This window comes from Myodes glareolus, chromosome 2, assembly GCF_982192425.1.
Source record: "Myodes glareolus chromosome 2, mMyoGla1.1, whole genome shotgun sequence".
NCBI classification, from domain to species: domain Eukaryota; kingdom Metazoa; phylum Chordata; class Mammalia; order Rodentia; family Cricetidae; genus Myodes; species Myodes glareolus.
In genome coordinates this window covers 2342219-2368784 of record NC_142027.1, presented here as the reverse complement: position 1 = coordinate 2368784, position 26566 = coordinate 2342219, and the positions used below count along the sequence as shown (strand labels likewise).

Sequence of the window (26566 nt, the reverse complement as noted above, 5' to 3'; positions counted from 1 at the left end):
GTTCCCAAGGTCCCTTGACCCCACTGTTATCGTTCATGGCCAGCCTGGGCTAGTCCCAAGAGAGATAGCAGAGGGTGACCGGAGGCCGAGGCAGGCGAGGCGGGCAAAAGACAGAAACGCCATGCCATGTTGAAAGAACTTGGGTATAGAGAGTTTATTTAGTGGGTTATGGAGAGGGAGGGGAGAAAGGGAGAGAAAGGGAGGGGACAGAGAAAGAGAAAAAAGAGGAAGAAAGGGAAGAGAGGCAGAGGCTGCCAGAGACTGCATCTCCAGAAGAAGGTAGGGGAGAGAGAGAGAGAGAGAGAGAGAGAGAGAGAGAGAGAGAGAGAGAGAGAGAGAGGAAGGAGGAGGAGGAGGAGGAAAAAGAGGAGAAGGAGGAGGAAGAGAGAGAGAGTAAAGGCCAGAGATCTGCTTGCCTCCTCAGTGGGAAGTGGGGGAGATTGGGATGCATGGGGCTTGTCTCTTAAAGGGGACAGGGTACCCAGGAGACAGGGCAGGCCAGCAGATTACAACACCCACTACCTTTGCTCCCAGCCTCCTCTAGTGTAAATCAGGGCACACTTGTATCTATGCCTGTCTGCTGCAACCTCAGAAGCTTTTCTTCAGTTCAAACACCTGCATGAACCCTCTGAGAAGTAGTAACATACACAGAGGAGGAAACAAACAGGAGGCCCAGGAGCTGAGAGACTTCCCCTGAGACAATGACAGAGCCTAAGCAGTGGAGATCTGGGTTTGCTCTGTAACAGTTTCAGGCCTGGACACCACTAAAACAGTTTGGATGGTACTGCAGCAAGGCAATCAGAGTGTAGGGCGATTAGTAATCTCAGGCAAGTTCTTCGAAAGTCACCTACTGATCCCAGTCCAACTCAGTTCTTTCTCCTGTGTCTTGGCTTCCTCTTCTTGCCACACAACCTAGACCTCCTCCTCCCAGCATCCTAGGCCTCCTCCTCCTGCCACTGCCCACACAGCTGCCTGCCTGCCCTCCAGGGATGTCACTTCCCTAAGGCACCTCCCTCCTAGTTTCCCTCCAGCTTTCTCCTTTCCCCCCTGAGCTCTGAATCTGCTACCGGATTCTCAGCACAGACTGAATTTCCCAAGAACCAGAGAAATGAAACTGAAACTAAGTCTGAGCTGACTGAGAAATGCAGCGGGGAGGGGGGAAGAGGGAGAGCGGGAGCTAGTGAGAGGGCGGAGGCCAGCAAAACAAAGCACAGGATGACATCATCATGACTGAATCTGCTGTCCCCATCACCATGCACTCTAGAGCCACAGAAACATTGCACACCATGCTTGATCCTAACTACAGGAGTCACCAGCATTGACAAGGTGCTAGCCACAGACCCTGCCCTCAGCCACAGAGACAGAGGTCAGACCCTGTGACAAGACTCTGCTCCTTAGAGAGCACACAGGGAGCCTGGTGTCTGTCCTGCCAGTTCCCAGCCAGGCAGTTGGGTGGGGAGGAGGCTGCAGTAAGCAAGTCCCTGTGCTCTGAGGAGAGGCACTCGCTTCCCTATGCTGGGGGACGTTCTCTGCAGTGCAGGACTCTGCTTTGAAAGGTGCAGTAGGGCCCAGGGTCTGCCCCTTCTTCTCCAAGAAAACCAGCACCTGTCACCCTCACCAGTCCTGCAGGAGCAGTGTGCTCAGCCCTCGGGACCTGCTGTTGCCCAGTAGGGCTGGCAGGGTTCCTGGGTGACTTCTGGGATGGTTTGCCTCTGTCCCTTTCTGGTGCTGCAGGAATTACCCAGTGAAGAGGAAGGGTAGTCTAGGCTGTATTCAGCTAAGAGGAGGTCACACTGTTGGAGTAGAAGGTGCTGCACAGAGCTGGGCTGGTCCTGAGGGAAAGCAGGCAGCCATGTGAGCTGGTGTCCATACAGCTGGTCTTGGTGGGTTGCACCCAAGATATGCAATTTCCAGAACTTAGGACCCAGCCAAGCCATTCCCCTCCCACTCCGCCATGAGTTTCGTTTCTGATCTCAGTTTTTGAGGGGTGGGGGTGGGCAGCAAGCTCAGGCGATTTCACTAGGTTTCAGTTCTCTTTGGGAAGTGGGAGGAGCCAGCACTGCTTAAAAGATTGGAGCCCCGGCAACTGAACTCTCTTGCTGAGCATTGAGTCAGCAGAGTGGAGTGGTAAGTACAGCACAGGATTCTGTGCGGAGCTAGGGGATGCCTCGGGGTTCCTTGTAGATTCTAGGGGGCACTGTGGGACATTGCTCAGTGCCATTAAAATCAAAGGGTCAGGTAGTTACTGGGCTAGACACAGCAGGTCCCACCTCGCTACTGATTCGGCAGTCTGAAACAACCTCACAAATCCCTTGATCTCTGCTAGAAGGCAGCTGGAGAGGGTGGGGTCCCGGGGTCTCTGGAACCTCTGGAGTCTGGGGCTAAAGCATAGATGAAAGGTTTCAGATCCCCTGCCGCATGGGCCAGGAGCCCATGGGAAAGCAGATGGAAGTCTCTTGTTAAGGGTGGGAGGAAACCAGGTGACCCCAGGGGCAGACTTTGAAGTGCAGGTGGGACTGCTTTGGGGAACCTGCTGGAAGGACTGACAGGGCTGCACATTTCCCAGGGTCTTTCCAGTGCCTAGACAGGAAATGTCCTGTGTGGTCTGAAGCCCTATATCTGCTCAAAGTGCAGGGTGTCCCACAAACCTTCCATTTCAAAGGCTCAACTGCAGGGGGACATGGAGGGCAGGAACTGGGAGATAAAAAGACTCTTGAGTCTCCCTCTGGCCACTTTAACACCCAGATAGGCCTGGGAAGGCTCCCAGTCTTATCATCTCGGTTTTCCTGGACAGGCAGGGTAGCGGGTGGTTAGGGGTTCTGACAGTGAAAGGGGCTGAGTCCTATTCCCATGCTGCTCCTGTTCCAATTGGCCTGAGGATGCTTTCCCAACTGGACAAAAACTCAGGGGAGCCCCACCATTTTGATCTCTGTCCATAATAAATGGTAAAGAGCACATTAGGGCCATTGGCAAATACCCCTGTCTAGAGTGGAGGTGTAGCCAGTCACCCCAAGGACAGCACAAATGGGCACAAGCCTGCCTGGGTAGGGATGCTTAGAGCCCACCACACCTGGTTACTTGTGTGTGTCTGATGTTGAACTTCAGTTGACGCAGGAGCCTGCATAAGATTGTGGTGGGGCTGCCCTGATGCAGTCTCTGTGCAATGGGATCTGTAGTGTGACAGAGTTAGGAGACAGGAGGCAAGGTATCCTGTAGCTCTCCTGCAAAGTAGGGTAGCTCTAGTGCTGGGAGCAGCTTGTGCTTGACTAGGCCAAGATCTAGACGGGCAGATACACTCACCTCAGGTTGGCAGTGCAGGGAGCTGCCCAGGACACTGGAGGAACAGAGCAGGGTGTGCTCCTGAGATCCATCAAGTCTCATTGGTGATTCAGAAGAATTGCACATGCTTGTGATTTGCAGACAACACATAGGACTTAGGTTCTAGAAAAGGACCGGATGCCTAAGTCCTGTTTTGAGTGATCACTAGGAATCTTTTGATCATGGGGCACAAGGCCCGTGCTGTCACTTGTTTGTGCATTGAAACTGACCAAAACAACCATGAACCAATAGATGAGACAAACAGAGAGTAAGGGGTATTTACCCTGGAGCCTGGGACCCCTTGTAATATTAGGTCTTCCCAAAGCAGCAGGAGGAGAACTGTATATGAAGAATTTCCAAGATTAACAGTCTCTATGAGCACCTTTAGAATTACTCCTCTTTCATGATCCCCCTCCCAAGTCAGAAATAAACACCTGCCTTTCCAAAAGGAAGGGTGATGGGGTGATGCTGTCAGAAAGCACAGACCCCTGGGGCTGGTAAGAAAGGAATGGGAGTCATAATACTGTTATCTCTGTTGTGAATCTTAGCCAAGGTCTGAAAAAATTGTTTTCCAAACCTTTCTAACTTACAATCCTCATTTTCCACAGTATGCCCAGGAAGAAGAAATCAAAGATGGTTCTTAGCACAGAAGAATCTGGAAACCCTGCTTCAGTCACCTTACCCAGTGACCAATTGCCCAATGGAGAGACTGACCTAGAAGACAAAAACCAGGTATGACAGGTGTTCATCTGTAGGCTGACGCTTTATGTCACACACCCTGGAGGTGGTGGCTTCCTTGACCTTCCTGGGACAGGATGCCAATGTGGGTCTACTGTTGGCTTTGCTTGGGCTAAGGTAAAACCAATGACCCTCTCTTGTCCTCCACAGGATGCCATCTTGGTCTGGGGAAAGTGGTATCATTAGGAACTGGCAGGACCCTGGGCAGTGCTATGCTGTGCCCTGCCTACACCATAATTTAATCTCAAGCTACAATCTTATGACTCACTGAGACACTACTCCCTGGAGAAGCCACTTGGGTATCTGTTTTCATTAAATTGGGATTCACTTTTGCTGGGAAACGAATAAGCTCCATCAGCATGGTCCCAGCCTGACCCAGTCAGCTTTCTGATCTCGGAAGGGTCTTCCTCCCTTCAGCAGTGGACGTTTACATCTCCATGGTGGGATTGTAAGCATGGCTGTTGAGAGGAGTCAGTGTAGCTGATGCGGGTACTCAAAACTGTATTCTTATTCCCCAGGCTGTCACCCTCAGCGTAAGGGCAGAAGGAACTCACACCCAATGCATCACTCAGCTTTTTGTTTCTGTGACCAAGTTTTCAAAAGAATCAATTTATAAAGAAGAAAGGTTATTTCGCTCATAGTTTCAGAAATTACATCCCATGTCCCTCTAGGTGCCATTGCTCTAGGTCTGCAATGCACAGAATGATGGAACAAAACTGATGTCTAATGACTAGGGAGAAAAAAAAGAGATAGAGGAAAGGCCGGAGTACAAGTTCATTTCAAGGTCATGCTGACAGTGGCCCATACCCTCCCAGTAGTCCCCAACTCTTCCAACCTCACCACATTCCAAGAACAGCTGGGACCTCACCTTCACCAGGAGGTCTTTGGGGGCATGTTTCAGACCTAAATTCATATACACTCACACCCACTTGCTTTGGGAGTAGCTGGCTTTTTCTGTCCAGGCGAGAGGCTATCTATGATCTCTCAGCACAGCCTTTAGGCAGAGAGGGACGAGTTTCTGATTTAGGTGCTTTCAGAGCCACAGTAGCAGCACAGCCTCCTCTACACCCTCAGGTATGATAAATAAGAGACCTAGGGCTGGAGTCATCTGCTTTTGCAGGCACAGGTGTGCTCTGTTGGAGGAACAAGTGGGACTCTTGCACCTCCTCGGAGTACAGTTGATGTTAGCAACAAAGCCCCAGGGGATCTGCTGCTGGAGGGCTGGGAGCAAGGCCTGGTGTGGGGTGCTGTTGCTGCAATCCTCTCCCCAGGGGAGAAAGTAACAAGGGTCCCTCTTTCTAAGATCCCAAGGACAAACCAAGGTGCAATTCCTCAGCAATCACCAGAGAACCAATGAGTTTATCAGGCTTCCTTGCTGAGCAATAGGGAAGGGGGTCACAGCAGGAATGTATAAAGCAACCACACTAGATCTTCATCCAGTAGGGACAATGCCCCCCCCCAGAGCTGTGTAGATGTCCCCTCCCCTCATTATTCCCCTGTTTTCTTTAGAACTCCCATAGGCCTAAAGTCAAGTGCACTTAGAGCAGAATTACACACAGATACTGGGGAAGTATCTGGATAGTCATGGAGGATCCCATGATCCTCTCTACCTTCGTCCTGTGAGGGAAGATCAACAGTCTACAAAGCTGTAGGCAGGAGTTTCTGTCACACAAGCTGCTCTCAAATAACCAGACAGAGGTTTAACATTAATTATAAATGCTTGGCCAATAGCTCAGGCCTATTACTTGCTAACTTTTACTTTTAAATTAACCCATATTTCTTATCTATGTTTTGCCATGTGACTTAATACCTTTTTTCAGTACAACATGCCCACCTTGTTTCTCTCTGCATCTGCTCAAGACTCTTCTGACTTCATCTATCTTTTTAAAATTTTATTTATGTATATGAGTGCTCTGTCTGTATGTTTCCTCTTCTTGCCAGAGGAGGGCATTGTGAGGCACCATGTGGTTGCTGGGAGTTGAACTCAGTTCCTCTGGTAGAGCAGTCACTGCTCTCAACTGTTGAGCTGCTGTACGATAATTCTCATGAATTCTATAAAGATTTGTCACTCATATTAGTTTAATAAAATGCTAATTGGCCATTTGCCAGGCAGGAAGTATAGAAGGGTCAACAAGACTAATAATTCTGGGAAGAGGAAAGGCAGAGAGTCAGTCACCAGCCAGACAAGAGGAAGCAAAATGAGAATGCTTCACTAAGATGTTACAAGGGCACAAAAGCAGAATATTGTTAGGACTCAGACTCACTACTGGGCACATAGGCATAGTGAGGTGTCAGACCCAGCTACCCAGCAGCTGTCCTGGGTGTGCTCAGTGGGGTCAGACCACATTTGGCTAAGGAGTTCATGTCAGTGTGGTCTGTGTTAGGCTGAAACTCAGTATTAGTTCTTTCTCAGCTATATACTTTGCAAACATTTACTCCATGGATAACACTTTTTTTTTCTTTTTTTTTTTTTGGAGACCTGGTCTTCAACTCTTGTGACTTTATGAATTCTTGTCTGGATTATGCCTTTTGGATCATTTCTAATAAGCCAGGACCTAACTTACATTTGGAGATTTTTGTAGTTATTGTTTTTAAGAATGTCTGTATTTTATGTCTTTCCTATCTAGGTCTATGATGGATCAAGAATTCATTTTTATGGTGTGAGATAGCGATGTAGGTCTTTTAACTTAAATGTAGACAGTGAAATATTCCAACATGGTGTAGTGAAAAGCCAGTCCTTTCCCAGACATTGCCTTTGAATCTTATCAGCATCAGTACCATGTGGTGACCTTCAGAGCTGCATGTTGTGTTCCACTAACGCCCTGTTCCATTCTGTGAAGTACACACCCTCTTAGTTACAACTTTATCACCATCTCAGGACAAGGGGCTTCCATTCTCCCACTTTGTAGTTTTGTTCTAGAGCCATTTTGCCTGTTGGGGCAGAATTTACACCATTTATATTTAATATGCTGCTGTTAGATGAGAACACCTGTTGCTGTTCATTTTTATGTGTGAAGCCGTTTGTCCTTACTCCCCACTTTCCTTATATTCTTCCATGTTTCAGATTAAGCATCTATGGTTTAGGAGTGCTTATCATATCTTCTGCTGACTTCTACCAACACGATGTGAGTGTCTGTAGTTCTTGACTTTAATTAATTCAAGAGTCTATCTATGAGGGACAGAATACTAACTTCCTGGGTGGTATGAGAACCCTTTCTCTGCTCTTTGCTCCCATCCCATCTGCCATGGTCTTTCTTATCCATTAATCAGAAACCTCACAATCCATTACCACTGTTTGTGCTTAAGTATCACTTAAGGATGCTGAAGTCATAAGAGATCTGTGCCAGGCACCACTTGTGTTGTCTGATTGTTGTGAGAACAAAGAGAGTTTAGGAAAATCAACAGCACTGGAGAGACCTACAAAGTGTGTGTGTGTGTGTGTGTGTGTGTGTGTGTGTGTGTGTGTGTGTGTTGGAGGCAGAGCAACCAATAGCTAAGGGGTTGTCAGTATCAAAGCTGGAGTCAGAATGGATAGGATGGGGCTTCATTACTGCTTACTGGGCAGGCAGAGCATAGCCAGTGCATCATCATCTCCCTGGTGGGGCCAGAGGACAAGCACACAGTGTGTGACCTGCCTTTGGCTCAACCCATAACAATTTAGAGAACTAGCATTCAATCTCCACAGAGATTGCTTCTGCCTTGGTCCAGTTTTCGTCATGACCCTATAAAAACTGCGAACAAGGGAAATTGGATGGCTTTACTTCCTCCGTGGAAACTCAGGTCACTCCTCTTCTCTGGCAACAGTGAGCCTGGGGTTACTTTCAGGTCCAGCTCTGATAAACAGGAGTAAGTGGCACCTTAGGTTCTTAGACCACGCACAACATGGATCCTGTCATTTTCATCATCAGTACAGAAGAATCAGTTTTTATTTCCTCAAATATCCTTTTGCCCGTTTCTTACTCTTAGGAACTCTAACAGCATGTGCATCGCGCTTGAACCCAGAAGCCTTTGCTGGAGCACTCCCGTGGAGCACAACCTCACTCTTGCTTTGCCCTCCTCTAGGACTCTGTGAACAACCTCTGCAGGCAGTATGAGGAGAAGGTGCGGCCCTGCATTGACCTCATCGACTCCCTGAGGGCCCTGGGCGTGGAGCAGGACCTGGCCCTGCCCGCCATAGCAGTCATTGGGGACCAGAGCTCAGGGAAGAGCTCCGTGCTGGAAGCACTGTCAGGAGTGGCTCTCCCCAGAGGCAGCGGTGAGGGTTCCGTGCTTATTGCCTTGCTAGACTGTGGGACCCGGGGCTCAAAAGATAGAAGCAGACCCCCTCCCAGTTTGGGCACACGGCAGAACGAAGGTCAAGGTGGTCTTCCTCCTTGGCTTATGGGAAGGCTTTCTTCTGTGCAACCAAGCAGTTTCTTCCTCCTCTCACAAGGGCACCAGTTTTAGGGTTTGGGCTTCTCCCATGCACCTTCCCAAGCCCTCCATGAGTCTAAGTGACCTCCTTTCAGGCTCTGTATCCAACAATCACTGTAGATGTGGGGCTGAGCACATGGAGGCAGGTGCCCACACGGGAGTGGGGGGTGGGGCAGCTTTCAGTCCATTGCAGTGGCCCATTGTACATTTTGTGAGTCACTTGAAATCTGCAGTTTGCGGAAGCCATGACTAAGTGGGTCAGATTTCTAGACCCCTTTGGAGAAGAGACTGGTGTCCAGGTTAGTGTTCCTGTTTAAACTCCATGACTGAGGTGGTCATCAAGTGTTCAGGGAGAGGTCAGAGCCGACGTGGTCCAGGGACCCAGTTGAAACGTCATGGTAAAGGCAGGAGTTGGAAGGAGACCATAACAGGGGGCAGGATGAAGTAGGCTGAGGGGCACAGGGAACAGGATGTGTGAGGGGCTAGTGAGAGATGTCCGGTACACTAAAGGTTCCACCAAGGTCCCCACAGAGCTGAGGGTGCCACACTAGGAGAGCACTGGGCTCACAGGGACCGCATCTCCTAGGTATTGTCACCAGGTGCCCTCTGGTGCTGAAACTGAGGAAGTTGGAGCCAGGAGAGGAGTGGAGAGGCAAGGTCATCTATGACGAAATCGAAGTGGAGCTCTTCGATCCCTCCCAGGTGGAAGAGGCCATCAACAAAGGTTGGTGTCCCATTGTCCCTTATCCTCTGACTGCCTGACAACCCTGCTGGAGTCAGAGGAGAAGTGTAGAGTCATTCTGTCAGGACCCTGTTCCAGCACAAATAAATGAGACCCCTTCAAACCTGCGGTTACCCAGGACCCCCAGACAGAAGAGACTCTGTGTTCCTTCTCAGTGGCTGTGGCACAATACCTCCCAGGATGCCTTTCAGGAGGACATACTTTCTCTCCTGGACTCAGAGGGCTTTCGTCTATGGTGGCCTTTTCCTATGATCCTGGGAGGACCATTATTATGAGAGGGACAATGTTGACAGAGAGAAGCAGAGTGCCACAGGAAAAAGCCAGAAATGAGACGTATGGACCCGTCCCCCAGTGACCTACTTCCTCTAGCGGGGTTCCACCTCACAAAGTGTCTAGAAGCTTAAAACATGACCAGTTGAGGACCAATCCAACTTTTCAATGCAGGAACCTGTGGGGTCATGCATGGCCAAGACATGCTTTCCCAGAGTTCCCTGGATTAAGATCCGCTCCATCTATCTAGTCTAGATTCCCTCGGTCTTTCTCCCTATCCCACCCCACAAAGCTTAACCAGGCTTCCTTTTCCCTCCTCTACAGCCCAGAACTTTATTGCTGGGGCAGGACTGGGAATCAGCGATAAACTCATTAGCCTGGATGTCAGCTCCCCAAACGTCCCGGACCTGACCCTGATTGACCTGCCTGGGATCACCAGGGTGGCTGTAGGCAACCAACCTGCAGACATCGGACGCCAGGTGAGACTGTAGACTCCACACTGACCCACACTGGGCTGCAAGGGGCACTGGAGTATGTCCAGGGCTAAGTCTAGGAGGGACCTTGTGGAGGCAGGAGTGAGAATGAATGACCAGGATTCACTAAAGAGGGGTTCAGTCCATGGAAACCAGGGCCTGAAGCAAGTGGATGGCCACAACCATCTCCCTCTCCATCCGTCTCCACAACTAGGAGTCACCATCTTCTTTCTTACAGATCAAGAGACTCATCAAGACATACATCCAGAAACAGGAGACCATCAACCTGGTGGTGGTCCCCAGTAATGTGGACATCGCCACCACAGAGGCACTGAGCATGGCTCAGGAAGTGGACCCTGAAGGGGACAGGACCATAGGTGAGGAGAGTGGAGATAACAGTGGTGTGTGGGTGCCAGTGGGGATACATCATCCCCTGGATCCAGACAGGCCAAACTCAACACAGCCAGGGTCTTACTGAGGTGGGAGGAAGTGAGCCCTTCATCTCGTCTCCCTGGTAGGAAAGTCTTGAGGAGTCAGATGTGGGCGAGCGTGGGGAGGAAATCGTATTTGCTGAGACCCCCTGGCTGAGGATCCATGCTAAGGTCCACACAGAGTGAAAGGATGAATAACTGTTGTCTCTCTGCGTGCTGGCCATGGAGAGGTGCTAGGATGGAGTCTGCAGCTGATGGAGGGTCTTTGCTGATTTCACAAGGCTAACTGCACACGGCTCTCTGAGTGGACTTCCACCTTGCGTGGGTCCTGTCTGGCTCAGGGATCCTGGTGGTCAGTGAGAGCTACACTTCCTGCTATCTTGGGACGGGGCATGTCCTCTGATTCTAGTGTCTGTCTTGCAGGGATCTTGACCAAGCCCGATCTGGTTGACAGAGGTACTGAAGACAAAGTTGTTGATGTGGTGCGGAACCTGGTGTACCACCTGAAGAAGGGCTACATGGTGGTCAAGTGCAGGGGTCAGCAGGACATCCAGGAACAGCTGAGCCTGACTGAGGCCCTTGAGAAGGAACAAGCCTTTTTCAAGGAGCACCCACACTTCAGGTGCCTTTGCCATACTGTCCCATTCAGTGAAAATTACTGGTCAACAACATACCTGACATGAAGGGTGTATGTGCAACAGCCCGAGGATGATTATACCTTCAAAACCACTGTAAAACTTTCCTGAAAGAAAGCACAATGCACAAAGTAGACCTTAAAGAGTAGTAAGTAGTAAAATAGAAGAGGGGGCTTGCCAAAGTACCACAATCAAGAGGTGCAGGAGCTAGAGTTAAAAGTAGAACAGAGCAGAGGAGAAGTTGGAGACCCAGAACCCCACCGTGCCTTTGACATGTCGTAAAAGCAGCACTGAGCTGGGTGCCCCTTTGCCATCTTGTCATACACAACTGCTCAGCCCCTGCAGAACACCAGGCCAGGCTCTTGCTCGACACATTCCTGCAAGTCAAAGGTCAGATAACAATAGACATAAATGATAACATCTGAGCTTCCGAAGACATCTGCTGATGATGGCTTAAATCACACCAAGACCTTTAGGACTCCCTACTGCAGGAGCATTCTCTTGGGCTGTCCAAATCTTAGTGGGAACTTTTTAATTTGTTTCCATTAAGTATGATATTGGCCATAGGATTTTTGTATATACTGTCATTAGATTGAGGCAAGTTCCCTGCATCCTTATCTTCTTCACGGTTTTTGTGAGGAAGAGATACTGGATTTTGTCAAAGGCTTCTTTTGTGTCTAATGAGATGATGGTATGATTTGTCTTTGAATACATTGCGGTGATAGATGTTAATATACATTGAATTACGTATGATGAACCATCCTTGCATCTTTAGAATGAAACCAAACTTGGTTGTGATGGATGGTATTGTTTGTGTGCACATAAATTTGGGTTTGCCAGTATTTTATTGAAAACTTTTGCATATTTCTTCACCTGGGAGATTGGCTTGTAATTTTTTGTTTGTTTGTATTGTCTGTATCTGGTTTTGGTATCAATGTAATACTGGCTTCATAAAAAAGAGTTTGGAAGCTGTCCTTCACTTTCTCTTTCGAGAATTTGGACAGTGCTGGTGTGAATTTCCTGAAAGTCTGGTAGAATTCTGCAGTGAATCTATCTGGTCCTGGGCTTGTTTTAGTTGAGAGAACTTTTAACTTTTATTACTGTTTCAATCTCATTCTTGGTCACGGATCTGTCTAAACTGTTTATTTCATATTGGTTTAATTTCATACATGTCTTTTTGACTTCTCAGTTTCATGAATTAGAGATTTTTAAAGTATGCCCTTGCAAGTGTCTGCCCTCCACTTGGGTCTATTGCATCTATTGAATCAATATCTCTCTCTCTCTCTCTCTCTCTCTCTCTCTCTCTCTCTCTCCCTCCCTCTCCCTCTCTCTCTCAATTTGGCCAAGGATTTATCAATCTTCTTTATCTTTTTGAAGATTCAACTGCTCATTTTATTGATTCTTTGTGTTTTTTTCAATTCTTTTTTTTATTATTCAATCTATGGGGGTGTTGTTTGCTCTTGATTTTCCAAGGCTTTCAAGTGCATCATTAAGTTATTAATTTATGATACTTGGACATTTTTGATGCACTTGTGCTGTAAACATTTTTCTTAGGATGCTTTCACGGTGTCCTGCAGATTCACATGTTATGTTATGTTTTCATTTTCCTTCAATTCTTAATTTTTTCTTTTTTCCTTTTCTCTCTCTCTCTCTCTCTCTCTCTCTCTCTCTCTGTGTGTGTGTGTGTGTGTGTGTGTGTGTGTGTGTGTGTGTGTGTGTGTTTGCTCTTTGAGACAGGGATTCTCTTTGTAGCCCTGGCTATTCTGAATCTCTGTAGACCAGGCTGACCTCAAACTCAGAGATCCAGCTGTCTCTGCCTTCCAAGTGCTGGGATTAAAGGCATGTGCCATTGCCACCAGCAAATTTTTGAAATTTTTTAATTTCCATATTTCTTCCTAATAACAATCACCATTCAGTAGGGTGTTGTTTAGTGCCCTAAGTCTGTGCACTGTTTGTAATTTTTATTGCTGTTGATATACTGCTTAATTCTGTTATGGTCAGATAGAGTGCAGGATGTGATTTAAATTGTCCTATGTTTGTTGAGATTTGACTTGTGTTCTAATAGCTGATATGTTTTGGAGAAAGCTCAAGGGACTTCTGAAAATAATGTGCATATGTGTGTTCTTTAGTATTTGGGTAGAATGTTCTACAGATATCTGTTAGATATACTTGATTTCTTTTTTTCTTTTCCTTTTTGTCTGTCAGACTGTCTCTCATTTGTTTGTTTGAGATAAAGTCTCTCTACTAATCTCTGTCTGTCCTGGAATGCACTATGAAAAACAAGCTGTCCTCAAATTCACAGAGATCTGCCTTCTTCTGTGTGGGATTAAAGACATGCATCACCAGTCCTAATTCCATTTGATTTCTGATATCACTTAACTGCCACGTTTCTCTGCTTAGATCTTGTCCAGATGTCCTATCTGTTGATGTGAGTTGGGTACTGAAATCACCCACAGTGTGTTAGTCAATCTGTGATTTTACATCTAATAGCATTTTAAAATGAAAGTTGTGGCCCTGTGTTAAATACCTGTATGCTTAAGATTGCAGTATCCTCTTGGTAGATTGTTCCTGTGGTCAGTGTAAAGTATCCCTGTAGTGATATTTTGTTTTGTGATCTAACAAATAAAGCTTGCCTGGAGATCAGAGTGCAGAGCTAAGCCACTAATTAGCCATAGAGGCCAGGCATGGTGGCACACACTTTTCATCCCAGTTCTCAGAAGGCAGAGGCAGACATCTCTGTGAGGTCAAGGGCATCCTGGGCTACAGGAGATTGATCCAGTCTAAAAGAGAAACAGAGCCAGGCAGTGATGGCTCACTTCTTTAATCCCAGTACTTGGTAGTCACACGCCTTTAATCCCAGCGCTAGGAAAGTAGAGACAGGGAGGAATATGGCTAAGCGGAGAGGAGACAGGAGCTCAGTGCATTCAGTCTGAGGATTCGTGGAGTCAGGATCTTGCCTGCTTTGAACTGAGGATTCGGTAGAGGTAAAAGGTCTGTCTAGTGGCTGGTTCCACTACTTTCCTGATCTTTCATCATTCACCCTGGTGTCTGACCAATTAGAATCCACGCTGTGTATCCCTCCTTATCTCTTCTGACCAACTGCATGTTGAAGTCTACCTTATCATAAATTAGAATATCTAACCGATTTATATCCTAGACTCATCTACTTTTCCACCCTTACCCTGAGGTCATGTCCATCATTGATAGTAATCTGTGATTTCTGGAGGTAGCAAAAAGACGGATTCTATTTCAGATCCAACCTGCTAGTCTGTCTTTATTGGGGAACTGAGACTTCATATTCAGAATTATTATTGACAGATATATGCTAATTCCTGTCACTTGTTTTTGTTTTGTTTGTTTTTGACTTTGTATTTTGGGGCAGGGCCTCACTATGTAGGTCTGGTTGTCCTAGACTTTACTCTGTAGACTAGGCTGGCCTCAAACCCACAAGATTCCTGCACCACTACTTAGGCTTTCATTTGTTCTGTGATCTTCTTTGACCTCTCTGATTCCCTGTGACTTCCTGGCTATGTTTTTACTCTTCTCTTCAGAGCCCTGTATTTCTTCCATGATCCTCTGTGAAGTGGAATTAACAGTCACAAATTCCCTAGACCTGTTTTTATCATGGAACTTTTTATTTCTCCATCAATTTTAATAGAGAGCTTTGCTGGGTATAACAGTCCAGATTGGCAGTTATGATCTTTCAGAACTTGGAATACATCTTTCCAGGCCCTTCTTGTTTTAAAAGTTTCCATTGTGTGCACGCCTTTAATTCCAGCACTCAGAAGGCCGAGGTAGGTAGATCTCTGAGCTGGACGTCAGCCTAATCTACACAGGGAGATCCAGAACATTGAGGGCTATGTAGAGAGACCCTGGCTCAAAGCAAAACAAAGCTTCCATTGTTTCTATTCTATCACAGTTTGTTTAAATAAACTGACTGGTGTAGAAGCTGAAGCCCCAATAAGAGTTAGCAGTCACTCACAGGCAGGAAGAATTCTAAATCCCTAATGACTTGTATCCTAAGGCATAATAGTGTACTGTCTGAACACAGATTTTGGCAGCTTGAGAATAATGTAGCTTCATGTCTTTAAAAGCCATAGTTTAAATCTTTTCTTGAACTGGAGTGTGTCTCCCCACTTCACTTGTTCATCACACATATGCAAATGCATGTCAGTGACTTTGTAAGATCTATATGTATTCTTGTGTATTATGTATGTATGTATGTATATTCTCATATGTATAGCCTATATGGAAAAGTGTGTTTACTTGCATGTATTATACATGTGTGTGTTTTTACTAACATATCACACATGGAATGGGATGTTGTGCTATGATAACATATCTGAACATATGTTTTATGGAGAACATATTCTACTCTGATTATTAATGTGTTGAGGGTGATTAATGCAGCCCATTGGGGAACTATCCTAGCTGATTCCCCTGTATCATTGTACAAAATCATCTCTGAGTACTTCATGAGTACCAATCTCAAGGTACCCATTCACTGACAGTTCCCAAACTGGCCCTGGCCTCCCCACAGCAAACTGCAGACTTATGTTTTGGCTGAGTCTAATGGGACCCTCTCTCCTATTCCCTCAGTGTTCTTCTGGAGGATGGGAAGGCCACAGTGCCCCGTCTGGCAGAGAGACTGACCACGGAGCTCATCGCACACATCTGTGTAAGCCAGGGAGGCAGTGTCTTCATCGAGCTAAGCTGGGACTGGGACGGTTCTGGGCATACAAGCTGGTCAAGATCTCTTTGCACAGACATGCTGTGTTTGGGAGTCAGTCACTCCAGCATCTGAAGGCTTTGTGCTGGCTCCTGCTGCTGTCACCCTTAGCTTCTGGGTGGCACGGCTGTGAGACTTCCATTCTGGAACTGATCTCGAGAGCTAAAATTCAAATGGCCTCTTCAGATAGAAGCCACGTTCACTTTCTCTGACCTGGTGGAGTCTGCATCTCAAACCCCTTAGTTCTCCACCTGGAATGTTGAGAATACTCAGCACATGTGGATTTAGTGTCCATACCTGCTTGAGGACTGCTGAGGAAAGAACCCCTGGGCTCTTCCTGTGTTCAAGGTCTTCCTGTAGCCCGCAGGATGCAGGTGGAGATCAGGGCATCTGCAGGGCACCATGATCTGAGTGACCTTCTCTGGTCCTCCTTGATGCAGACAGAGGCAGGCCTGCTCTTGCTGAGTTCTGTGCCTTGAGTTGCCTGGGGACAGCAAAGCTATAGAAACCTTTCTTGGAAACAAGAATCCTTGACAGTTTTTGACCTGTCACAACACAAATGTTTAGGAGTCTTGTATTATTCTAACATCCCCTGTTTCAGAAGCTGCTATAAGGTGTTTCGTTGCATTTCCCTCAAGAGAGTTCATGTCCCTGATACAGAAGGAGGTGACTCTGGGTGGCTCGTTTAGGAGGCAGCCACATGCGGTGGACAGGTTTGCGTATCAGATGGAGTTGTGAGCAAACCTGTGTGGGAAGGGATGCTTTCTCAAGGGCTGTTCTGCATTGGGGAAACTGTATCCAGACTTCAGAATGTTACCCACGTGTCCCTATGACTACACTGAGCAGGTGTGGGGCCTCCTTTGTGTGACATGGAGGGCCTGCTTGTTGGGGTTTCTGTCCTGCCCAGTTCCCTCAGCTGTTTAGCCCCAAAGAAATCACACAAAAAGTCTGCATTAGTTATAAACTGATTGGCACATTAGCTCAGGCTTATTAACTCTTACAACTTATATTAGCCCATTATTTTGGTATATACTAGCCACATGGCTTAGTATCAGCGGGGCAGGTCCGTCTTCCTTCTTCCGTGTCTGGACAGGACACGAAGAGCTTCCTTCTTCCCAGAATACTCCTGTTCTCATTGCTCCACCTCTACTTCCTGTCTGGTTGTCCCGCCTATACTTCCTACCTAACCAATCAGCGTTTATTTAAAACATAATTGACAGATTACAGAATTGTCCTGCACCACCTTTGCGTCCCAGTTTATATTTCTATCTCCCGTTCATTTCTTTCCATTTCAGAAATCTCTGCCTTTGTTAGAAAATCAAATAAAGAAGTGTCACCAGACTGCCAGCGAGGAGCTGCAGAAGTACGGTGCAGACATACCAGAAGACGAAGACGGGAAAACCTTCTTCCTGATCGAGGTGAGCATTGCCCGTAGTTCCAGGCATGAGGACCACATCACTGTCTACACAGGAACTGCTCCCTGGGGCTCTTCAGATCTTAAGCCTCCAAGACTGATGGAGATGCATCCTGTCTATTTAGTGTTAAAAAGGAGTCAGGGTAGAGACTATGGTTGAGTGCTGGGTGAGGCTTGCGGGGGCATTTTCATTTCATCCACACTGACAGAAGAATTCTCCCAAGGCTCATCCACCTTCAGGGCACATATGTTTTTTTACTACCTTGACCCCGTGGTTGAAAGATTTCTGCTAATAATGATGTTTTTCTTCTTGACAGAAAATCAATACTTTTAACCAGGACATCATTGCCACAGTACAAGGGGAGGAGAATGTGGAGGAGGGGGAATGTCGCCTATTCAACAGAATCCGAGAGGAGTTCTTCTTGTGGAGTAAGGAGATCGAAAAAAATTTCCAAAGTGGTAAGTATCTTGTAACAATCTTATACTCCACTGTCATAGACAATAGGAAACCATCACTCACAGTTCTGGGTGCTAGGAAGTCCAAGGTTAAGGTACCAGAAGATGAGGGAACTGGTGAACGCTCCATCTCTGCTCCCAAGGTAGTACCATCTAGCCTGGTCCTCATGTGTGGAAGATAAGAACCAGTTTTCTCTGGCCTCTGCTCTAAGGACACACATCCCTTCTCTAAGGATGGAGCTATCATGGCCTAGTAACTTCTTAAAGCCCACCTCTCAGTGTCAGTCCACTAGAATTGAAGTTCAACTTATGAACTCTGGTAATATATCACATAGGGAACTGACAACAAACCAAAGTACAGGTACTAGCAAAGTCCAACTTGGTGAACCAATGAGTTTTATTGGATTTACTTACAGGAATGTGGATCCAGGGTTACTTACAGGCATAGAAATGAGTCAAAGATAGCTGTAATCTCAAAGCCCACTCCAGCATGGGTGATGGCTCATGAACTCCGGAGCTCACTGCACAGCCTTGCAGCCAGCTTAGCAGGGTGGAGAGGCAGTTCCGGGTAGTTCAATTGGTTTGAGCCTCTGCCAGGCAACTTGACTGGTCTCTGCTTCTTCCAGGCAGTTCAGCTTATCTGAGAGTGAGTTTCAGTGGTTCTTATGGTTTATATACACTTGAAGAGGGGAAATTTAGTGAATCTAGTCATTTTCAGGGACTTTCTCAAGTCACTGAGTTGTTGACTTCCTGAGTTAAAGGAGCTTCCCAGGAGAATGTACTTCTCACCTCCCTTAGGAACATCTCTTCTTTCACCTCCTTTCTAACATCCTATGCCTTCAGGAGCATCCCTCCAAAATGCAAAGTTTTAATCTTGGAGGGAACTGCTGCCTGTCCAGCATCTTAAGCCTGGGGGTGTCTTGATACATGTCCTTATGGCCATGAGAAGGTAATACAAGCGCTGGCAGCACCAGAATGCTCCATAAATCTGTTCTTTGATCACATATCTGTTCTGAGAAAGCTGCCATGGCTGAGGAGAATTCCAAGACTTCCTTGAAGGGGCGTGTCCTTATGGCCATGAGAAGGTAATACAAGCGCTGGCAGCACCAGAATGCTCCATAAATCTGTTCTTTGATCACATATCTGTTCTGAGAAAGCTGCCATGGCTGAGGAGAATTCCAAGACTTCCTTGAAGGGGCGTGATGAAAACATAGGATTAGTTTGAACCAACCGGAGGTTCTGACAAATATCTTCGCTTGGCTGAGTGGCAGGTGTACAAAGTGGAGTGTTCTATCTCCTGCAGGCTACATGTAGAATCTTTTAGTCCCTAGTGGAGAGCATGTCAGGTGGTCAGGTTGGGTGGCAATGTGCCTTTGTAGAGAGCCTTATGAGACACTTATTTAAAGTCTGTGACTCCCCCATGTCCCCACTGTGCTCCCCATTTCTGCCCTAATCACCACTACTAAGTCCAGACAGTTGAGACCTCTGGAGGCACTGTATGCACATTGTACAGAGACATGTATGCGGGCAAAATGCCTCTACACATAAAGTGATAAAATAAAAAATAAAAAAATAAAATCAGCTAGTTCGCCACAGGGGAATCTAGGACTATCTGAGTCTGCTGCCCACTTCCAGTAGTGGGGAAAGGGACTAAGTGTTTTGTCTTATGAACAGGGAGATCAGGTCACACTGGGGCCATCCAAGTTCTTACTTGACCTGTAATCTCTTGCTGAGAGGCACCCTTCCTTCCACCTGGCTCTTGATGCTGTCTGGGGGTCACAGGGCCTGTGAGCTATGTGCTCTGTCTCTTCTTTGCTCAAATCCAGCTGGATTCATAAACCCATGCACTCAAGGTGTTTTTGATGCCATGTCTTCCTCTGGTTTCCATCTGTTGGATTCTGCCATGGTCTCTGGCACTGAACTTGCCTTTTGCCTCAAGATTGCATTCTTCCTTATAACCCCAAATATCTTTCAATTTGCAGATATTTATTTGCTTCATTATATCTCAGTCAATCCAGTAAGATCAGAACGGGCTTGTTTAGGAAAATATTTGCAAGTCCTCTTACAATCTAACAGTCACCTCCTACTGTAGGTTATGATATTTTATATAATGAAGTCTGGAAATTTGAAAAGCAATATCGAGGCCGAGAGCTGCCAGGCTTTGTGAACTACAAAACATTTGAGAACATCATAAGAAGCCAAATCAAAGTCCTGGAAGAGCCAGCTGTAGAAATGCTGCACAAGGTCACCGGTGAGCGCTACCCAGGGTCTTTCTGGGACAGGGGACTAAGGCAATGCTGCACCCCAGGGCTATCCTCTAGAGCTGGTTCTAGGTAGGTGGGAGGGTTTTCTGTGCTCTAGATGCTACTGTGGTGATCAAAAATTCAGTCCATTCTGAGCCTGTCTGTGGGTACAGGGATTTGCTAACAGAGGGCAGAGTCACCTAACCTTTTGGGCCCTAAGAGCACACCCAGAGTCCTTCATGCAAAGTGATGACCACGCTTAGCCTGCAGCTATATTTATACTAAAGAGCGTTCTCTAGAAGCCTGGGTGTACCTCCCTCCTCATTGGTCAGGAAGGAAAGAAAGGAGGGAGGGAGCAGGAGAGCATCTGCATCCTTCAACCCTGTCCTAGTTGGTTTTACATCTACGCAGAGTGAATACATCTTAACCACTTACTATGTCAAACTGTTCTTTCTCTCTTCAATCAGAAATGGTTCGAGTCGCCTTTTCGAAGATTTCTGAAAAAAACTTTGATGAGTTTTTTAACCTCCACAGAACTACCAAGGTAAAACCAAGTGTGTGTTGCTTTTAAAGCATAATGAATATGACATTAGAGAAGAGGTGTTTAGGACTGAGACTGTTTCTCCTTTACTGTGCTTGTATGGAAGCGGCTTCAGCTCCTTCATGCATCTTGTTGATGAGGCTACTGGTGCTGTCTGGCTAAAGTAGGGGCAGGGTGAGGAGGGAGAGGAAAAGGAGGAACAGAGCTGAAGGCTGAAATTCACAGGTGAGGGCTCTGTCAGAGAGCCTCATGGGCCCATGCACAGGAAGACACTCTTGACACTGATTGAAAGGTATCAGATGTGGGGCTCAGGGGTCATGTTGAGGCGGATTGTGGGAAGTAAGCCATTTAATAGAAGAGTTATTCATTGTGAACAGACAGACAGACACACAGACAGTATACTTGTGACTCTGAGGAAAGTCAGGCCCCATGTCCAGAGACACTTTGACAGGTGCCTGAAGAGGATTCAAGCCCATAGAACAAACGAGATCCCTTTTTGTAAGTCTCTGAGGAAAGGGGAAGGTTTTACAACCCTACAGTCAGGCTCTCCGATACCCCAACAGGCAGAAGGGAAAGGGTGGGTAAATGTGGCCCTGGTAATCACCAGATACTCATCAGTAGCCTTTTGATATCCTTTGATGTGTATGATGTGTCTTAGAAAACTTCCTTCCCAAGATGAGAAATTCAGGCATCTGGTGGTCTGTTGGCTTAGTAGGAGATCTCTGTGAGTCTGAAAAGGAAGGGCTGCTGGATTCTTAGGGACACAGCAGTCTTGGCTGGTTTCTAATAGTGATTCTAACAGCGAGGACCATAAGTGTGAAATTGTGTCTGCTTAGAGAGATGCAGCAGCAAAGAGGAAGATGGCTGTACCTTCATAGGGACTGGCATGGTGAAGAAACTCAGCCCCTGCCCAGACACACAGGTCCTATGCAGGTGGCCACTGGCGCTGCCATTCTCCAGCCTGGGCCACAGCTGGGTTGTGTCATGGGCATGTGTCCCCAGTGTGGGAGGATGAGGCCTCCCTGGAAGGTATTGTAAATGAGAGGTACAATGCACCGAGCTTTGCATAGATTGCCGCTGCAATGGTCAAGTCGGGATCCACTCTAGGCTAAGGCTGTCCTGAACGCCTAGGACATGGCACCCATTGGAGGTGATTGATCTAATCTGAGCCCTTCTTACATTTGCACACTTTCTGGTAGAAGTCACCTCCTTATTGTAGATGTTAACATGGCTAAAACAGCAAGAAGAGCAGCTGGGTCAGGGCTGAGAATCTATACAGATCTCTAGCCCTTCCTAAGTGTATTCCTTTTGCCCTTATTTGGTTCTGACCAAATAACTGGTAAGAACAACTTAGTATGGATTTATTTAGGCTCATGGTTTGAGGGGATACAGTCCATTGTGGCTGAGAAGGCAGAGCAGTACGGATGTGAGACAGCTGGTCACATTACTCTGTTTGGAAAATGAGTTCTGGTGTTCAGAAGCTCCAACTGTATATAGAACAGCATTACCCACTTTAGGCTGGGTCTTCCACCTCTGTTAAACATCTCTGGAAACACCTTTTCAGACATGCTCAGAGACAAGCTGCCTGTGTGATTCTAAATCTAGTCAAGAATCTAGAGAGATGGTTCAGCGGTTAAGAATGCCTTACTGCTCTCGTAGAGGACATGAGTTCAGTTCCCAACACCCACATCAGGTGGCTCCAACTATTTGTAGCCTCAGTTCCAGGGGATCCAGAACTTTCTTCTGGCCTCTATAGGCACTTGCATGAATATGGTAATGGTAACTCAAAGGAATGCAACACATACATAAAATAAATAAACAAACCTTTAAAAATAAATCCACTCGAGTTGATGCTGAAAGTTAACCTTTAAATAGGGGCTACTCACGCCTAGGCTTCCTCTGGTTTCCACCCTCAGTTCGGGGGACCCTACATAGATGAGCTGAGCAAGGGAGTACAGGGACTACTCCCGGGTAATGACTTTTCTTGTTTCTGCTGGGTGACCAGGTACTTGTGGGCCTGTTCGGTACCCTGTGTTCTTACTCCATGGCAAGCCTTTCTTGATGATGTTGGCCTACATTTCTCTTTCCTTGCAGTCCAAACTCGAAGACATCAGATTAGAGCAAGAAAAGGAAGCAGAAAAGATGATCCGACTTCACTTTCAGATGGAGCAGATCATCTACTGCCAGGACCAAGTCTACAGGGGAGCTTTGCAGAAGGTCAGAGAGAAGGAAGCCGAGGAGGAGAAGAATATGATAAAGACAAGTGTCTTCGCTTCCTCTCAAGCTTTGCAGAACTCATCAATGGCTGAGATCTTTCAGCATCTGAATGCCTACCGCCAGGTAAATGTGTAAACACCTTGGAATGGGGTTTCAGGGTATTCATCCCCTTTGTTTCTTTGGGATTTCTGTTGTTGTTGTTCTTTTTTGTTTGTTTTTCGAGACATGTTTTCTCTGTGTGTCCCTGGCTATCCTGGAACTCACTCTGTAGACTAGGCTGGCCTCAAACTCACAAATCTGGGACTAAAGGTGTGTGCCACCACTGCTGGCTGTTCCCTTTGTTTCTGTGTGTCTCTCTGTGTAGGATATGAATCCACAAAAGGGCTTCAGGACAACTGCATCCTTAAGTTCTGTGTGAGCCTCTGGGTTATAATTCATCCAGATGAACAGGTAGTTTAGTGCCACAGACATTTGCCTTTTATGGTCCATGTGACCCTGACTGTGTGACTTAGAACATCAGCTTTGTTCTCGGTTTCAGCATCCCAAGCACCTGTGATGGAGTGTGGGGCCCTTAGCACAGTGTTGGGACGCCATGTACTCATCAAGTGGAAGCCAGGTTCTGGTGTCTGTTTGGTGGGGCGTACATCATGTAACCCAAGTATAGCTGGTCCTACTCAGTCAAAGCCATGGGGACTGGGAAGCCACCACACAAGGGAAGGAATGGTGACTTTCTAATGTACAGACTTCTGCCACTAACTGCTAGAAGGCCAGATTGGTCTTCTGACCAACCACAAGGCTCCTGGGTCTTATGGCCATGCACCTGTAGATGTCAGGTTTGCTCTCTGTCTCTGGGACTCTGACAACTTCAGGGACCTTAACAAGTGAAACAGTAGAGTTTTTATCCTGCCTTCCCCACTTGTTTCTCAGAGCATAATGACCTCAATGGCCATACATGTCATAGCATTAATCAGGGCTCTTTTGTCTGAAGACATCATCCTTTCCTATTAGCCAAGGCCCCATTCCCACCCAAGGCACCAACATCTGGTTATCTGGGATCTCTGTGTCTTTTATTTCCCACTACCTCTGAAGCTCACTCCTTCCCATTGTTGTTTGGAGACAGGCCACACCCGGACTATCTGTGGTTGGAACACACAGCCTATGTTCTGCCATAGGTTGTGCACCACACCCGGACTATCTGTGGTTGGAGAACACACAGCCTATGTTCAGGCATAGGTTGTGCGCCACACCCGGACTATCTGTGGTTGGAGAACACACAGCCTATGTTCTGCCCTAGGTTGTGCGCCACACCCGGACTATCTGTGGTTGGAGAACACACAGCCTATGTTCAGGCATAGGTTGTGCACCACACCCGGACTATCTGTGGTTGGAGAACACATAGCCTATGTTCTGCTATAGGTTGTGCCTAGGTGCTCACCACTTGTCAGGCATCGTCTTACTTGTGACACAGCTCCTTAACTTTTCACAGAGGGCTGTGGTCAGGGTGTACTTGTATCCTAGAGAAGGAAAATGAGAACCAGAGAGGCACCAACCTTGGGAAACTTTCAGTATATGCCATCTGACGAGAGAGCAACCTGTCTCAGGAGAATGGGGCTGACAGCTGGGAGGGAGGATGGAGCAGGTGGAGACTGATTCCTTCAGGCAACTCATTTAGGATCCTGCCTTCCCTGCTTCCCTCCTGCCCAGAAGCCTGGGTCTTAAGGGCAGGCAAGCAATTGTTGACCGAGGTTTCTGTCCCACCCAGACCTGCAGCTGTTCAGTCCCAAAGAATCACCCAGAGGCCTACATTAACTATAAACTGATTGGCCCATTAGCTCAGGCTTCTTATTAACTGTTATAACTTATATTAGCCCACAGTTCTTGTCTATGTTAGCCATGTGGCTTGGTACCTTTTTCTGCAAGGCAGTCACATCTTGTTTGCTCTGTGTCTGGCTTCCTCTCTTGCTGGGTGACAACTGCAGACTGAATCTTTTCCTCTTTCCAGAATTCTCATTGCCCCACCTCTACTTTCTGCCTGGCTACTGGCCAATCAGCATTTATTTAAAATACAAGTGACAAGGTACAGTCCCACAGCAAGCAATGTTCTCAGTAGAGGAGCCAGCCATTTGGAATGGAGTTGAGTGTGTCTGTGGATTATGTTCCAGTACATAGTACTCTTTTCCATTGAAAGTCCATTTGATTGATGGTCAGGGAAACTGGTGGGACCCAGAATCTAACAGGTACCTTGGACCTGCTCTGCTAAGATGCTGAGGGGGCTGAGGCCTATATCTGCCAGGATCTCACTACTCAGAGATATATGGTGTCAGGTTCCTTTTGCCCCTTCCTCAAGCCTTCTGTGTCTCCTTCTTCCAGGAAGCTCACAACCGCATCTCCAGCCATATTCCTTTGATCATCCAGTATTTCATCCTGAAAATGTTTGCTGAGCAGCTGCAGAAGGGCATGCTCCAGCTCCTGCAGGACAAGGATTCCTGCAGCTGGCTCCTGAAGGAACGCAATGACACCAGCGAGAAGCGCAAGTTCCTGAAGGAGCGGCTGTCAAGGCTGGCCCAGGCTCGCCGCCGGCTAGCCAAATTCCCTGGTTAAGCTGGCTGTGTCCTTCCCGATGTCTCCTGGACAGTGCTTAGTGACTTCTGCCTTTCCTGTTAGCTATACCACCACCCTTTAGCCTCTGACCTGATATTGGTGTTAGCAATCAGAAGCAGAGGGGAGCTGTCTGCTCACTCTGAGATGAGGAAGGGGAATAGACTCTCAAAATACAGGAAGTAGATGTGTAGACAAGGCCACTTTTCTGTTACGACAATGACTTCACCCTCAGCACCTTCCCCACCTTAGCCTCTACTTTCTTAGCACCCTGTTTTTGTGCACCCGACCAGTTTAATGAACAAATGAGTCATGGTCTTGGGAGCTGCCTACTGTATTCCTAATGAACCACTTTTGACACTTCTCTGACTCACTTTGAATTGGGGGAAGGGTTGCACAGTGCTGCCAGGGATAGAAGGCAAGAGGTAAAAATAAGGACCACTAAAGCCAACTTCCTTCAGGAATTGGGGACCACAGCAAACAGAGACAAGCTTGGACAGACAGACAGTCGGGCACAGGCATTCTTTGTGCATGTGGGTACTGGCCTGCAAGGAATGCAAAGCAGTCACAATGCGAGCAGAGGCCGTGAGAAGTTCTGCATGCCCAGTTCTGGTAGAGAAGCTACCCAGGGTAGGACCAAGTCAGCTGGGGGGACAATACACTCCCTCCAGGAGAGCTGCAGAGAACTTCCACATTGGGAGGTGAGTGGATACAAGCCGCACCCTCAGGCCGGCTCTCCTCAAACTCAGCTCCAGGTCCACACAGTACGACCTGCCTTGAAGGTTAGGAAGCCTTGGGCGCAGATCACAGCACTGGCTGCGGACAGATGCACAATAGAGGTCCTGACACCAGGTCCACTGAAGGAACAGTAAAACATCAGGAACACTGGGCCTAGAAAAGAGACACACCTGGCAGTCAGGGGAGGGGAAAGGAGCTGACGGACATTCTCTAGAAAACATGACTAAGGACATAGGGAGCAGAGTCCTTTTTATAGACTTCCAGAAATACTGACTGCTTCTAGAATATGCTTACAAGAGGGATGCTAGGAAGACAATGGCCACTGTCCAAGTCCAATTCAAAGGACTGGGCCAGATGACACCAGTAGGTCTCCCTAGGACTGACTGACTACTTGCCATTCCTATGGTCATTGGAAATCCCAGAGGCTGACTATGAACTAAAGTATGACCCTCCCATCGCAGAAGATTCTGGGGAAATACAGTAGGCAGGCAGTTTAAACATCTCTGATTCAAGTGTGTATCCCTCCAGTTGACACAGACTTGACCTCTTACTTCTGAGAGCAGCCCAGTGCCTGATGGCTGAGGAATTCTTCATGCCCAGATCCCTCCTC

General features: G+C 47.2%; 1 protein-coding gene across 1 annotated transcript; it reads left to right on the top strand.

The window, feature by feature from the left end:
- The first annotated feature begins 1971 nt into the window (after positions 1-1971).
- Mx1 (MX dynamin like GTPase 1) lies at positions 1972-25581 on the top strand. Its single transcript, XM_087898666.1, has 14 exons — positions 1972-2127; positions 3927-4050; positions 8119-8311; positions 9056-9193; positions 9806-9960; positions 10193-10331; positions 10809-11007; positions 15620-15698; positions 17045-17167; positions 17481-17622; positions 19712-19870; positions 20330-20406; positions 22498-22743; positions 24991-25581. Exons 2-14 carry the CDS (start codon positions 3928-3930, stop codon positions 25219-25221), a joined length of 2004 nt encoding a protein of 667 aa, XP_087754792.1. The 5' UTR covers positions 1972-2127; position 3927; the 3' UTR covers positions 25222-25581.
- The last annotated feature ends 985 nt before the right edge of the window (positions 25582-26566 follow it).

What these genes read in the sequence shown, in the direction of transcription:
- Mx1 (XM_087898666.1), top strand. Translation starts at nt 3,928, where the DNA reads ATGCCCAGGAAGAAGAAATCAAAGATGGTTCTTAGCACAGAAGAATCT. An exon ending in AATGCTGCACAAGGTCACCG is followed by an intron (nt 19,871 to 20,329) that starts GTGAGCGCTACC and finishes CTCTTCAATCAG; the next exon opens with AAATGGTTCGAGTCGCCTTT. An exon ending in ACCTCCACAGAACTACCAAG is followed by an intron (nt 20,407 to 22,497) that starts GTAAAACCAAGT and finishes CTTTCCTTGCAG; the next exon opens with TCCAAACTCGAAGACATCAG.